At 40.7% G+C, this 17109-nt stretch overlaps 1 protein-coding gene across 2 annotated transcripts in view; it reads right to left on the reverse strand.

Annotated features, from left to right (window-relative positions):
- The window catches only part of ints10 (integrator complex subunit 10), a 72646-nt gene extending 55929 nt beyond the window's left edge, over positions 1-16717 (reverse strand). For both annotated transcript variants that reach the window (XM_078539464.1, XM_078539456.1), the window contains exons 1-4: positions 16577-16717; positions 12044-12111; positions 10007-10110; positions 2954-3093 (exon numbers count right to left, since the gene is read on the reverse strand). In XM_078539464.1, the coding sequence (XP_078395590.1) occupies positions 2954-3093; positions 10007-10110; positions 12044-12111; positions 16577-16705 (441 nt within the window). In that variant the 5' untranslated portion in view covers positions 16706-16717. The remainder of the gene's footprint in view (positions 1-2953; positions 3094-10006; positions 10111-12043; positions 12112-16576) is intronic.
- Positions 16718-17109: the final 392 nt, after the last annotated feature.

The raw sequence follows: 17109 nt of genomic DNA on the forward strand, positions 1-17109 counted from the left end.
TTCACAGATCTCCTGTGGTCTCCTTTTTTAAAACTGAATGAGAGTTAAAAAAAATCTCAATGTACTTCAGCAGTTAGAAAGGATAAGCATTTTACTCACAAATTGGTAAGCACTAGAATTCTAACATATCAACCACATGAAGTCATATCTCAATTGGATGAGTTTTGTCAGTTCTTGTCCAGAGCATTAGATAGGACTACAATATGCATTTCTACTCACTCCCTTGCCTCCTGTTGACCAATATTTGGAGTACTGTTGGCGAGTGAACATGTAGCATTCCATAACCTAGATCACATTCCAAGCCACTGCACAGGATTGGTTACAGTTGGTAACAAAGACCATCTTTGTTTTCTTGTTATAGAGTAAAATCCAGATTTCAGCAGAAAAAGGAAATATAATCTATTATTTGTTTGCAATCTTTGTTTTTCACCTTTTAGGTAGGAGAGGACCAAGCTATTTAAACCATTATTTCCTTCTCTATATTTTCCAAGTTTTATTTTATCATGTACAGGCCCTGACCAGGAAAGTAGGGAAGAAAATTGCTCCCAGATACCTGACATTGCCACTGTGCAATTTCCACTAGGAGTTGTGACCTGTGGTTATCCATTCTGACCCATAAGGAATTGTCCAACCTCTGCTAAGCATCACCCCCAAAGAAACTGTTGGGGTCAGGTCCTCACCAAACCTTGGACTTGACCTCTCATGTTCCAGTTTGCCACTATGTGCTATAGGCTTTAAAAATTGTAGAAAACAGCACATACAGAACGAGCAGATTAGAAAGAAAGCGTACGATAGGCACAAAGAACTAAGCACTGCAGATAGCCTAGACGAATATAGGAAGTGCAGGGACGAAGTAAAAAAGGAAATAAGGAAATCAAAGAGAGGGCATGAAAAAAGATTAGTAAGTAAAGTTAAAGATAACCCAAAGATGTTTTACCAATACATTAATGCAAAAAGGTTAGTTAAGGAAAAAGTAGGACCTATCAGAGATGAAGATGGAAACTTGTGTTTAGATGCAGAGGCTATGGGAAGGGTTTTGAATGAATATTTTGTCTCCGTGTTTACAAAGGAAAGGGAGGATATAGATATAGTAGTCCAGGAGGAACACTGCGAGATATTAGACGGGATAGTCATAAAGAGGGAGAAAGTACTCGAAGGGTTGAAATCCTTGAAAGTTGATAAGTCGTCAGGGCCAGATGGATTCTTTTCGAGGCTGCTGAAGGAAGTCAGGGAGGAGAAAGCAGATGCTCTGAGGATGATTTTCCAATCTTCCCTAGATACAGGGGAGGTACCGGAGGACTGGAGAAATGCAAACGTAGTTCCACTGTTTAAAAAGGATCAAAGGAAATGCCAAACAATTATAGGCCAGTTAGTCTTACATCAGTGGTGAGCAAATTAGTAGAATCAATCCTGAGAGATAGGATTAACAGTCATGTGGAAAGGCATGGACCAGTCAGGGATGGTCAGCATGGATTTGTTAAAGGAAGGACTTGCCTCACAAATTTGATTGAATTCTTTGAGGAAGTGACAAGAAGGGTTGATGAAGGTAGTGCAGTGGATGTTGTGTACATGGATATTAGCAAGGCATTTGATAAGGTCCCACATGGCAGATTGGTCAGGAAAGTAAAAGCCCATGGGATTCAGGGTAATGTGGCAAACTGGATAAAAGGTTGGCTTTGTAACAGGAAACAAAGGGTAATGGTCGATGGATGCCCTTGCGAATGGAAAGTTGTCTCAAGTGGTGTTCCACAGGGCTCGGTGTTGGGACCCTTGCTATTTGTGTTATATATTAACGATTTGGACGTGAACATGGGGGGCACGATTGGGAAATTTGCAGATGACACAACGATTGGCCGAGTAGTGGATAGTGTAGAGGATAGCCATAATCTCCAAAACGATATAGATGGGTCGGTGGAGTGGGCAGTAAAGTGGCAGATGGATTTTAACATAGAGAAGTGTGAGGTCATACATTTAGGGAGGTCAAACAGTTACAGGGGTTACAAAATAAATGGGAATATACTAAGAAGGGTAGATGAAATGAGAGATCTTGGCGTACAAGTACACAGGTCCCTGAAGGCAGCAGTTCAAGTAGACAAGGTTGAAAAGAAGGCATATGGAATGCTCTCCTTCATTGGCAGAGGTATAGAATATAAAAGTAAGAATATAATGTTGGAATTGTATAAAACACTGGTGAGGCCACAACTAGAGTATTGTGTGCAGTTCTGGTCACCACATTACAGGAAGGACGTAATAGCTCTGGAGAGAGTGCAGAGGTAGTTTACAAGACTGTTGTCAGGGTTCGAAAAGTGTAGCTACGACGAGAGATTGGATAGGTTGGGGTTATTTTCCTTAGAACAAAGAAGGCTGAGAGGTGCCTTGATTGAGGTGTACAAAATTATGAGGGGAATAGATAGAGTGGACAGGATAAAATTGTTTCCCTTGATGGAGAATTCTATAACCAGGGGACATAGATACAAGATAAGTGGCAGAAGGTGTAGGGGGGACATGAGGAAGAACTTTTTTACGCAGAGGGCAGTGGGTGTCTGGAATGCGCTGCCCAAGTTGGTAGTAGAGGCAGAAACTTTAAACTCTTTTAAAAAGTACCTGGATCTGCACCTAAAGTGCTGTAAACTGCAGGGCTATGGGCCGGGTGCAGGAAGGTGGGATTAGAAAGGGCACCTGGGTGTCCTCGGGCTGGCATGGACAAGATGGGCTGAATGGCCTCCTTCTGTGCTGTAACTTTTCTATGGTTCTATTATTTTGTTTCAGTAACAGTTTCTCCAAGTAAGAGAAACTACTGCAATCATTTTAAACTTATTTTTGTTAAACTTAACAGAACAGATCCAAAGCAAATGCTGAAACGAAACACATCACGCCAGCACAGTAACAATGTACGGGCTAGTTAACATCAGTGAAAAAAAAAATTAGATCGGTATTACATGAATATACGTACCCCATGCTGTACCACAGATTCTGGGAACCGTCTCAAGAGCAGCAGCAACATTTCTGCTCTCTCCAACGTGTTGAAGCACTGCTCTGTGGCTTTAAGAAGCATTTCACATTGTATTCTACCTGGAAGGGTCTCAAACAATCCTGAAAAGTAATTTAACAGAGTTTTAAATCTCAAAAGTGTACACTATAGTATTTGTATTTCAAAATCTCACAAAGGATTCATATTTGGTTCATGCAGACCTTTCAGATAGGATATATAAGGTCAATCAAACTTCACAAACTTCACACATTGTCGATAATTCACATTACAAATTATATTATCTTCCTCAAAGAAACAAACACTACATGTCACCAGAAATGTGGGCTATTCTATGAATAGAGATGCCAGCTTGGGAACTCTTGCTCTATCTCTACACACTACATTCAACATAGGACAAGCACTGGCTCAGTGTGTCTCAATGTTAGCTTCAAATCTAGACATCATGCTGACTACTTAAGAAAACTTTTTATAACCCTTTAAGAAGCAATTTTGCTGTGCAACATGGAAAGATAAATCCCTTTCTTTTCTGGGAAAATACAATTTGAGTACAAACTTTATGCCAAAGGTAGCAGTAATCTGGAATTCCCACTCCAAAAGGCTGCGGGTATCAGGACAATTGGAGCTTTGAAGACAGAAATATATTTTTATTAGGCGGGGCATCAAAGGTTATGGAGTAAAGGCAGGTAAATGGAGTTGAGGTGCAGATAAGTCATGACCTAATTGATTATGTCTCATCAATTTTCCGTGGCACTGTCTACGATTAACTAGAAGAAATGTCTTTTAGCTTTTTGTTTTAACAGGCTTAGAGAGATTGCAGGAAGCAAGAAAAAGCATTCTACCATTAGACTGCACCACAGATAGCAGGCACTTTCATGTGAATGTGATTTTCCCACGATACACAATGGCTGGCATAATGTAATATTGTTTCCTAAATATCTTTTCATAAAATTAGAAAATGTTTCCATTTTTAAAAAGCCAAGAGGGAACCTTCTTCTACCATCTCTCCATTTCCAATTGTGTACATATACAGCGCCAGCCATTACTCAATGCCTACATGTCGACATACAACCGGTACATTGCTCACGCAGGCATTTTAAGATAATGAAGAAGGCTTTGAAATCTCACTGTCAGCAACTTGGGTTAGAAATAAAGGAGTCAAATCCATTTAAGAGGTGTTCAGACAGTCACATTAATTTAAAGCAGTATGGTGTCCAGCTCAACAAGCCAGCAAGGAGAGCTTGCAGGAGTGGCAGTGGCTGGAGTTATGATTTTAGTGTTTTGCTGTTTGAACCTTTCCATTTGAATGGAATAGGCTTTGATCTTCCAGCAGAAACATATGTAGTGGCAGGAGTTATTTTTTAAAAAATAATCTTTAGAATTGTCTTCCTAAATGGAGTTGGTGTACTTGGTGACCGCTTTGGTGCCTTCGGTGACGGCGTGTTTGGCCAATTCCACCGGCAGCATGAGGCGGACGGCGCTCTGGATCTCCCGGGCCGAGATGGTGCGGCGCTTGTTGTAGTGGATGAGGTGCGACGCCTCGGAGGCAATGCGCTCGAAAATGTCGACAACGAAGGAATTCATAATGCTCATGGCCTTGGACGAGATCCTGGTGGAAGGGTGGACCTGGGTCAGCACCCTGTACACGTAGATGGAATAGCTCTGCTTGCGAGATTTTCTTCGCTTCTTAGGCGGCTTCTTGGTGACTTTAATCAGCGACTGTTTCGACACCTTGCGGGACGCTCCGCCCTTTGTCGCAGCCGCCAAGTCAGGCATTGCACTCAACTCGGACCAACACAAGTCACATGTGGTAGGAGTTATCGAGAACACAAGTGACTTAGTACTGGATAGCAGGTAATTGGACTTTAACAAGAGTAAACAGCTGTTTGCACAGTTTGAAACAGACAGCCTGCAAAATACTGTTTAAGTGGCACCTTTGCAATTGACGCCTATGATCAGCATCATTTACTCAACGTAAGCACCTGTTGCAGCAACAGTATAAGTGACAGGGGTTCAATTGGCACAAAATAGCCTGTAACAGGTCAATGAATAGCAGTTGCTGGGAGTAAGACTTGCCATTGCCTGTTTAATGGCAACAATATCTTGCACTGGAAGTTGCTGGAGATGCGGGATGGAAACTGCAAGGCATCCTCCACAGGGCATTTGGGATCTAAGTGAACAGGACAAGCAATTGTCTTTCTCCTTAACCAGATTGAACTATTCTGAAATTAACAGCTGAACAAGGAAATGCAATTTAGAATCTTGAATTAAAATGTCAAACCAAGCAGCGAAAGACAAAGAAGGGGGAAAGAAAGGTTGGATTGAGAGAGAGAGAGAGAGAAATAAAAAGCAAAAAAAATTAATAACTTCAAGATGGCAGGACAAGTTGCGAGAATGGTTAATAAAGCATACAGTATCCTGGGCTTTATCAATAGGAGCATTGAGTAAAAAAGCCAAGTGTCATGACCTTAAGACATGAAAGAGATAATAAACTGTTTAAATCAAACCTTTACTTTTTTTTTGTTTATTTAAAAAGTGAACTTTGCTGAACCAAAAGATGGCTGCTACAGGTCGCATAATTCACAAGGTGGCTACAGTTTTGGAAACTTTCAACAGCAGTACCAAGACAAAAGCTCAACCCTCATCCTTGTGGAATCTCACAACTCTCATTGTGAGGGCACATTACAATCAACAAAACCAGGGACCAGCAGACGATCTGACTCCCAAGCCTGGTCCTACAACAAAGGGAGAGCCATCAAAGCTTATTATACCTGCAAAAGCTCTAATAGCCACCATCTATCTTCTAAGGTAAATGATGAAATTCGGTCAGAGGCATAGAAACTGCTCATTAGCCTGCAACTGACTCATTAATGGGCAACATCACATGACCTAAGCTTCTGACCTTGGAAAGATTTAATGTTACATTTCTAGACTCGCAACTCAGTCTGCTGTTTAACTTCCAGCCAGCAAACATCAACGCAGGACACCAGGCTGACTAATAGCCTGCATCAAACTTAAGCCTCCTCAAAGCCTGTTTCTCTAGAAGATTCCTGTCAGTGCCTGCTGAATAGACCAACCTCATCTCACTGCATCACCATCAACTTCAAAGAAATTCTGCGACTCCTGCTTCAGCTAGCTGAACCCGCCTGAACTGCAACTCCTCCATGAAGGAACCCTCACAGGACTCTGACTTTCTGGACTCTGGCAATCATGTGAACTGATATCCATATCTATGGTTCTTTTTCTTTTAAGCTATTTATAGTTGTAAAAATTTCTCTTTCCCATCTTCTTATTGTGTGACAGTGTGTGTGTATGACATTGTGACCATTGCCCAGGTGTATGAATTAACTATATTTCTGATTTAACCCTAAAGACAGTTTGCTGTGAGTCAGTTTAAAAAATCACCTCACAAACAGAGGGTTTTGGGGAAACATGCCACAGCCTTTTTCAAAATTTAAAACACCTCTGCTTCTGGACAGACAGTGAAAGAATAAAGGAGTTCAGGTTTGCCTCTCTCCCTTGTCTGTAATAAAGGAAGTTATGTTAAACCTATATAAAACACTGGTTCGGCCTCAACTAGAGTACTGCGTCCAGTTCTCATAAGATCGTAAGAAATAGGAAAAGTAGCAGCTCATTTGGCCCATCGAGCCTGTTCCACCATTCAATATAATCTTGGCTGATCTGATTGTGGCCTTAACTCCAATTTCCTGCTTGACCCCCATAACTCTTAACTCCCTTGTGAATCAAAAATCTGTGTAACATTGTTCTAGGCACCACACTTTAGGAAGGATGTGAAGGTATAAGAGAGAGTACAGAAAAGATTCATGAGAATGGTTCCAGGGATGAGGAACTTCAGTTACGTAGATAGATCAGAGAAGTTGGGGCTGTTCTCTTTGGAGAAGAAAAGGTTGAGAGGAGGTTTAATCCAGGTATTCAAAATCATGACAGGGTCTGGACAGAGTAGATAGGGAGAAACTGTTCCCATTGGAGGAAGGATCGTGAACCTGAGGGCACAGATTTAAGGTAGTTGGTAAAAGAAGCAATGGCGACATGAGGAAAAACTTTTTTTATACAATGAGTGGTGAGAATCGGCAATGCAGTGCCTGAGAGTGTGGTGGATATAGGTTCAATCAAGGCATTCAAGAAGAACTTGGATTATCATGTAGAAAAGAAGAATGTGCAGGGCTATGTGGAGAAGGCAGAAGTGTGGCACTAGATGAATTGCTCCTTCAGAAAGCCAGCACAGACAGAACAGGCCGAATAGCGTCCTCTCCTGTAACCATTCCAAGATTCTATGAATGAAACCCCACGCTTGCAATAGTTAATTCAAGATGACAATAATTAACCTTATCACGTTGTTATGCAGTTACTTAAGACTTGAAATGAAGACTTCACTTTCTGTGCTGAGTTTACTTCGTTTACACCTTGCAACTACAGGAACTTCAAGTTGCTCAATCTGCTTGACAGAGAGATGCCATTTTTGTAAAGATAACAGCAGAGCAGCACATCTCCAATAGCAACTTCTAAATTTCGGCATTTAATCACATATGTCCTCAGCTGAATTTGCTGTGGCAAATTGCACTTGAATAATGGTGACCACCATTACCCTAATCTTTATTTTGACAATTATTATGGGCTAGTTTTTCTTATTAATAAAAGATAATTAAAGCATCATCCTCTGGAAGAAGTGAGAATGACCGATGTCAATTTTTACAGCATTACCCACTGACTTCTATGGAATGGTGTTAAATTATGAGAAACCGATAAGAAAACAGGAGTTTATTTTTCTTAATTCAAATTTCCATACTTCAAATTATCCAACAGCTCATTTAAAGCAGTAAATTCCCACTTCTTTGAGTTATTTACATATCTTAGTTGAAAGTACTGGATAATCCAATATTTTAGTACAAAATATATTCAAATTATTTGAAATAAAACAAATATTACAAAGTTACTGAACTTGTCAGTGAACTGTTTTTTCCGCAATCATGTCAAAACCAGCAGTGGTGCCATAGCACACAATTTTCTTATGCGGCGGGTCCAAAACCTGTATACAGGAATCAGATAAAACACTAATAACCCAACTATAGGACCTACTAACAGCAGATAAGAAGCTTTGTGACAGTTCTCAAGCACATATGATTGCTATTGAACTATTGTAGTCTGCTAAATTAGACTGTCTCACTTAACTGCATGAAGTCCAGTTCATCTCACTTTTCTGTCATCAATATCTCTATGCACCCCTTATCTTACAATGACATATTTTGTCAAATTTAAGCAAAATTATTTCTCTTTGCTGCTTTGCTCTTACGACAGGAACATCACTGAATGTGTGCAAAATTTAAAACAGTGTCACATGCACACATGTAGATAATGCTCAAATTAGAAACATAGGAAACATTAGGGCATAGAAGGAGGCCATTCGACCCATCGTGGCCATGTTGGCCAAAACAGATATCCAGCCTAATTGCACATTCTACCTCTTGGCCCACAGCCCTGTGAGTTACAGCACCTCAAGTGCATAACCAAGTGTATTTTTTAATGCAATGATGTTTACTGCCTCTACCACCTTTTCAGGCAATGAGTTCCAGGCCCCACCACCCTCTTGGTGAAAAATTATTCCTCAACTACCTTCTACAAATTACTTTAAATCTATGTCCCCTGGTAACTGACCTCTCTGCTAATGGAAATAGGTCCTTCCTATCTGCTCTCTCTAGGCCCCTCATAATTTTACACACTTCAAGAAATCTCCTTTAGTCTCCTCTGTTCCAAAGTAAACAACCCAGCCTATCCAAACTTTCCTCATAGCTAACATTCTCCATTCCTGGTAACATCCTCATAAAACTCCTCTGTACCCTCTCTAGTGTGGGCACATCCTTCCGGTAATGCAGTGACCAGAACTATAAATAGTACGCTAGCTGTAGCCTAACTCATGTCTTATACGGTTTAGCATAACCTCCCTGCTTACATCCTAACAAAGAAAAGAATTAAGATGCAAAACAGACCTCCTTTTTTGCTATATTAATTCAATTCGTAACGGTACACACAAATATTTATTTCAAAAATAGCAGTCTTCTCGATACAAAAAAATTATTGTTGAATTACAAGTCTCTAATCCAATCAAAAGGATCAGATGACTATATAAATTATGACAGCTAAACTCAGTTAAACTTGCTAGATTAGATTAGTGCCTGTAATTTGCTGACCATCAACTTGCATATGGATGTTACTTTATTTTTTCCTAAACTGGCATAGCTTTTCACTGGGGACAGCTTTGACATTTTTTGAAAGAGATGCTATGTTGTCTGGAAGAACTTTCAGTTTTATGACACAGAGCACCATAGAAACAGCCATTCTAGATTGTAAATTATTCAGAATTTCACTGCCTTCTATGTAATGTAGCATACAACTTGATCCAATAATAGCAACATGCCATGTGAATTGAGAAACCTGCTATAGAAAATTCTTACAAACACTTTACTGTGATTCCATTCATGCATCAATTTGAATTAACCTGCAGCAAATGTGTACCCAAGCCTCCACCAGCATTGTTTCTTCAGTCAGAGGGTTGGAAGCAGACAAAGATAGCTTGGATAAAAACAAAAAACTACTGCGGATGCTGGAAATCCAAAACAAAAACAGAATTACCTGGAAAAACTCAGCAGGTCTGGCAGCATCGGTGGAGAAGAAAAGAGTTGACGTTTCGAGTCCACATGACCCTTCAACAAAACTGTTGAAGGGTCATGTGGACTCGAAACGTCAACTCTTTTCTTCTCCATCGATGTTGCCAGACCTGCAAAGATAGCTTGGAGTTACTCATCTCCAGTTTCTCCCTTCATTCATTTCTCTGTCATTCAGTATTCTCAGGTCCCCTGAACCCTCTCTAAATAGCACTGTACACTGGCGAAATTATGACAAATTCCATTTCATGGCACCCCATTCAGTAGTAGTGAGTTGGTTTACCATTGTTTGGGAAACACGATACAGGAAATTAAGAAACGTTAACCAATATTTTACCTCGTAAAAACTGTGTTTGCTTGTCCTGGGCATCATTACGCAGTGCTGCTGTAATAACGCTTATTTCCCTCCATACCATCGGCTGATCAGGAAAATTTACAAACCTGGTATTTAAAACAAAATGCACTGAGATACTTGTAATGCATAGACAATAATTCACTGTTCTGAAAAACACACCATTACAAAACTATAAAGTTCTCTCAGTTCCTTCGCCTCCATCGCATCTGCCACTTTCAAAAAAAGTTCCTCTGACATGTCCTCCTTCTTCCTTAACCGAGGTTTTCCACCCACGGTGGTTGACAGGGCCCTCAACCGTGTCCTGCAAATCTCCCGCGCATCCGCCCTCACACCTTCCTCTCCCTCCCAGAACCATGATAGGGTCCCCCTTGTCCTCACTTATCACCCCACCAGCCTCTGCATTCAAAGGATCATCCTCTGCCATTTCCGCCAACTCCAGCATGATGCCACCACCAAACACATCTTCCCTTCACCACCCCTGGCGGCATTTCGCAGGGATCGTTCCCTCCGGGGCACCCTGGTCCACTCCGCCCTCACCCCCTACACCTCAACCCCCTCCCACGGCACCTTCCCATGCAACCGCGGAAGATGCAACACCTGCCCCTTTACTTCCCCCCTCCTCACCGTCCAAGGGCCCAAACACTCATTTCAAGTGAAGCAGCATTTCACTTGCACTTCCCTCAACTTAGTCTACTGCATTCGCTGCTCCCAATTCGGTTTCCTCTACATTGGAGAGACCAAACACAGACTTTGCGGAACACCTTCAGTCTGTCCGCATGACCCAGACCTCCCTGTCACTTGCCATTTCAACACACCACCCTGCTCTCATGCCCACATGTCCATCCTTGGCCTGCTGCAATGTTCCAGTGAAGCTCAACGCAAACTGAAGGAACAGCACCTCATCTTCCGACTAGGCACTTTACAGCCTTCCGGACTGAATATTGAGTTGAACAACTTTAGATCATGAACTCTCTCCTCCATCCCCACCCCCTTTCCGATCCCCCTTTTTCCAATAATTTATATATATTTTTCTTTTCTCACCTATTTCCATTATTTTTAAATGTATTTCCATCCATTGTTTTATCTCTACCTTTTAACCTATTTCGATTCCCCACCCCACCCCCACTAGGGCTATCTGTACCTTGCTTGTCCTGCTTTCTACCCTTAATGTCCCCATTAGCACATTTCTTAGCTAATATCACCACCGTCAACACCTCTTTGTCCTTTTGTCTATGACATCTTTTGGCAATCTCCACCTATCACTGGCCTTCTATCCAGCTCTACCTGTCCCACCCTCCCCCCACCTTAAACCAGCTTATATTTCACCTCTTTTCTATTTTTCCTTAGTTCTGATGAAGAGTCATTTGGACTCGAAACGTTAACTGTATTCCTCTCCGCAGATGCTGTCAGACCTGCTGAGTTTTTCCAGGTATTTTTGTTTTTGTTCTAGATTTCCAGCATCCGCAGTATTTTGCTTTTATTATAAAGTACTTAAGTCTTGAATTCAGGCTAATTGTGGTCAGCTCAGATATATCAACCCAAATAAAACTGGGTAAATTATAGACGAATAGAGTATAGTTTGATGTGTAATTTTATGATAAGTACAGTGTTTCACTACCCAATGCAGACGTATCTAATTGGAAAAGTGCATGAGCTATCATCATCACCCTCTTGTTGCCCAAAAGGATTTCTCATTGATAACTTCAATAATTGATGGTACAAGCATCGAAAATATTAAATGCTTCCTTTTTGGGATTAAAAAGGGAAAATTCTCCTGCAATAATGATTGTTTCATGTTCATAGCCTACACAAGCTCCCAAGGATTCCAATGAATGGTCTGTACCCAAAATGTTAGCCTAGCAGTTTTCTGTTCAGGTGTATTACCAACATTTTGTTTTTAATTCAGATTTCTAGCATTTGTAGTTTCTTCTTTACATCTTCCTTAGAAATGCCTGGCAGTAACACAAAGCACTTTATTGCTGCCTGTTTTTGTGGAAAGTTGTTTGTTGTGTTACTTACATGTCATAAAGGAGTCTTCCAGCTGAAGCTGTTCTCTCAGCATTTCGCTCAATCATGTACATTTCATACTAAGAACAGAAACCATTAAATATTAATTTTTAAAAATCCAGGAAACTAATCCAAAGCATCTAAATATGATTTCATAAAAGCATTATTCAGTTATAGCTCAAGAGGGATAACTAGAGACAGTAAAAATTGGGTTTCAAATATCAGGAATCTGACTGACTGACTGAACCCCCATCCCGCTGCCTCCCCCATTTCATTAGCAGCATGTGTAACAACAGAAAAAGGACATCAGATAATAAATCTGGCAGTGAAACGGGCAATTTCACAGTGAGCTCCAGAACCACTTAAATCAAGAAACAAGCTTTCTGTGTGATCTCACTCCAGCCACCTGTCAATAACCCATCCCAGCCAGCTTTTATGTTGCCATCTGGATCCTGGCTTAGAGAATGCTGGCACTAGAAAGATTTTATCTTTCCCTGTGCTAATTTCATTCTGGCACCAGCTGAAGGAGTTTTTTGGCATCCAACAATGGTGATGTCATCAAGCAGGCTAAGCAGCCAATCATATTGAAGAATTCTCACAGGCAGCAAACCAGGAAATAACAAGCAGGTTTCATTGTTCACTTTTTTATCATTTTAGTAGGAGTGAAATAAACATTGGGACATATATATAGCTGAAGCTGAAGCATCATAAACTTTAGAAAATAAAAAAAAACTATGGAATTTTTAGAATGGAATGAAACAATTTGACATTCCAGAAATACAAAATTAGATTTGTTTAGGCCAGAAGGGTTGTTCAGTGGTAATTATGATTTAGTACAGCATTAAGGACCCAGTCACACCTTATTCAATGGCTTAACTTTTTCAAGGGTTTTTACAGCAAGACTAATAATGTAAAAGTGGAAGTTCACGTCAAATCAGTGATTTTGAATTGATTTCCATCTGCAAAGACTTCAATAGGGCACCCTCTGGGGGGGTGGGGAATCACTGACAGCAACTTATGGGTTTCTGCATTAAGATACACATGTGCAGACACCAGAAGTTTCTTTCAGTTTCACAGACTAATGATGGCGAACATCAATAGTTTTGCTCTCAATACATTCATAAAATCCAGGCCAGCAAAACATGTTGAAACTACCTTTCCAATTCTGTTTATTGCTAAGAACAAGAATAATTAAAATATTAGTGGAGGGGAAGGATGACAGTAAATTAGTTTAAAACATTTCAGTACAATTTCCCAATAATACTGACACAAATATTTCAGTTAATCCATGATTGAAATAAACTGCAATTTGATAATAACCAACACAACTGGAGTCAATGGGAATCAGCTAGAAAACTCTCCAACTGTTGGAGTCATATTTAGCAGAAAGGAAGATGGTTATGGTTGTTGGAAGGCAATCATCTCAGTTCCAGGATATCACTGCAGGAGTTCCTCAGGGTAGTGTCCGAGGCCCAAACATCTTCAGCTGCTTCATCAATTACCTTCCTTCCAGCAAAAGGCCAGTAGTGGGGATGTTCGCTGATGATTGCACAATGTTCAGCACCATTCACAACATTCAGATACTGAAGCAGTATATGTCCAAATGCAGCAAGACCTGGACAATATCCAGGCTTGGGCTGACAAGTGGAAAGTAACATTCATGCCACACCAAATGCCAGGCAATGACCATCTCCAACAAGAGAGAATCTAACCCGTTGCCCCTTGACATTCAATTGCATTACCATCACTGAATCCCCCACCATCAACATCCTGGGGGGTTACCATTGACCAGAAACTGAACTGGACTAGCCATATAAATACTGTGGCTATAAGAGCAGGTCAGAGGCTAGGAATCCTGAGGAGTAACTCACCTCATGACTCCCTAAAGTTTGTCCACCCATCTACAAGGCACAAGACAGGAGTGTAGTGGAATATTCGCTACTTGCCATGACGAGTGCAGGTTCAACAACACTCAAGAAACTTCACACCAACCAGGATAAAACAGCCTGCTTGATTGGCACCCCATCAACAAACATTCACTCCCTCCACCAACGATACACAGTGGCAGCAGTGTGTATCATCATATACATGATGCACTGCAAAAACTCACCAAGACTGCTTAGACAGCACCTTCCAAACGGACAACCGTTACCATCTAGAAGGACAAAGGCAGCAGGTGGATGGGAACACCGCCACTTGGAAATTCCCCTCCAAGCCACTCACCATCCTGACTTGGAAATATATCACGATTCCTTCACTGTCACTGGGTCAAATACCTGGAACTCCCTCCCTAACAGCACTGTGAGTGTACCTACACCATATAGGCTGTAGCAGTTCAAGAAAGCAGCTCAGCACCACCTTCTCAAAGGCAATAAATGCTGGCCTAGCCAGCAACGCCCACAACTGATTGGTTAAGTGGTCCAATGAGTGCAATGACAGAGTGCCATGGTTTCACTCCCACAATTTCAGTTGTGGTGGCAACAGAGGAACTGAGTGAAATTAAAGATAGGGCAGACTTCAGAGAACAGTTGGCAATGGATTAGAATTACAATTTAATTAAATTGTTCTGTTCATGTCATAAGTTACAAAAGCAAGATGAAATGTACCTCTGAATTTCCACATTAAAATCATTGCTGGATGCACAAATTATAATGCATGACTGTAATCTTCATGATATTACTCAGTGTCAAAAAAAATTCCTGCAACTGTGTTTTTTCTACCCTGTCAAAATTGAAATACTTTTCTCCATGACAGATTACTTATTGGATTCTATCTTGCTGATCACAGCACAGGTGATTAAAACTGATTATTACTAGTTATTTCAATAAGCTCCCAGTCTTGCAAAATAAACACTGTCACTGAAGGATGTTCCAGAGGAACCAAATAAAGTGGTTTAATACATTAATGTCTGTTGAGTGAAGAGCCAGTAGTACCCCTGTTGGTTGTCTGAACACTTGTTCATTTCCTACAATCACAGGTTAACTAAAGCAATTAGAATTGATCAATAGATTGCTCAGGAGGGTGTCAAGCCATTCAATTCAAACATATCATGCAATTGACATCATGGGGATCTTTTTAAAAATAATAACAGGTTTGCTTTCAAGCTACATCTGAGATGAGGATGAGAGTCAAGTCTGGGCAATGGGTAGGTCCATGCTTCTTTCTAGATCTTAACCAGAAGCCTGTGATTGTGGTCTTATATTTGGTTGCCTGCACTAAGTTCACCAGGCTGTCTGATGTCACCATGGATACGAATCTAATCCGAAGACTATGTGATAGCAAGTAGTGACATAAATGATAAGTGAATTATTTCAAGAGTCAGTTTTACAACTCGCATTTATATAGTACCCTCGACCATAGTAAACATCACAAACCACTTTGCAGGAGTGTTATTAAACAAAATTTAACACTGAGCCACAGAGATATTTGGTCACGTAGAAGCAGAATGACTTAAGATAATTAATTTCTAAGCAGAATAGACTCTTCATGGTCTCCCTTTTATAGCTTTAAAACCTTTTGCATGCATTAAGGTAAGCACAAAAGAGTCCTGCCTTCCAAAGCCTCAACTGTGCCCCTGTCAAGCCAAATTGTTCTTTGCTGTCTTAAAAATGTAGCTTAGCATTAATCATTGAAAATTAACCAATGCGACAAAAACTTATGCCAAATTATGGGACATTTTGCAATGAACATCCATTGAAATCTGGGTTGAGACTGCCCAAACCTTCTTTGTGATCCTTAGAGAGTCAAAGGAGTCTTTTTTCCTATTAGTCAATACTGGATTTTATGTGGGTCACAGAGGTTGGAGAAATGGTAATAAACTACTCTGCATATGCTACAGTGTGTTACACAGTATAAAATATCCAGGAGTTATAAGGTTGGATTTTAATCAAAGGATGGAGATTTTATTAAAGAGTAAAGCAAAAAAAAACCTTTAACTTATTCTTAAGCTTATATTAATTGCATATTAACGTTTAAAAGAAATGTTACATTCATGGTCTGAACAAGTCACAAGGTAAAGGCTGTGTGATGCACTAATCTTTAAATCTTGTAATACATACTCTATGAAGCTATCAATCAATGATTAGCTATGCACCCTGAAGAGAAATGCCAATGTCAATGTATATCAATATACACTGTACAGGCCTGTCATTTGTTGAACAGTAAACCCTGCACATGCCTGTCATTTGTTGAACAGTAAACAATGTAGAGCAGTCTGCATGACTTTTAAGTAATATAAATTCGACAGAGTTTCTGATCATTATTATAGTTTTCCAGCTGTCGCTGTACTAGACTGCTCAATGTCAGTCATTGGGAGATGGGCACTGTAGGTTGTAGGTTTTTTTATTAGTAATATACATCGTACTGAACTGTGAAACAGTAAACTGCAGCCCCTTATATATAAAAATGGGAATAATTTGATGGACAGTGAAGATGATTGTTGACAATGGTTGTAAAGCCATAAACGCTCCAAGACATGTTCCACAATAACCCCATTATCATCATCTTTACTGTCCTGTCTCTCCCACTCCTCCGGCTTACACCGACCTGGATACCGAAATCTGTAGGGTACAAGGTCCTGGCGGTGATTAGCCAGGCTTTGGCGGCCCAGGGATCCTCCGCCACTAAATCCCGAGCCTTCTTCACCAGAAATTCGCACTCCACCTGCGCCGCCATGATTCCACCAGTTGGAGTGGAGAGCCAGTGCGCAGGCGCGCTAAACTGGACATGCGTACACCGGGGCTGGAACTGCGCCTGCGCTAATACTCCAGCTCTCATTGGACACCTCGTTGACCAATGGACAGCATGATTGAAGGATTGGCTTTAAAAAAACCTCCCCAGGGTAGAAACTTCCATTTATATAGCGCCTTTCAAAAACCTCAAGACATCCCAAAGCTTTTCACCGCCAAAGAAACAGTTTTAATGTAGACAAACACAGCAAGTTGATGACCAGTTATCAGATAAATTACCAATTAAATTGTTTTAAAACAGAAAATGCTGGAAAAACTCAGCAGGTCTGACAGCACCTGTGGAGAGTTATCATTACGACTCAGTATGACTCTTCTTTAGAGCTAAAGAGA

Source organism: Cetorhinus maximus, chromosome 1, assembly GCF_964194155.1.
Source record: "Cetorhinus maximus chromosome 1, sCetMax3.hap1.1, whole genome shotgun sequence".
NCBI lineage: Eukaryota > Metazoa > Chordata > Chondrichthyes > Lamniformes > Cetorhinidae > Cetorhinus > Cetorhinus maximus.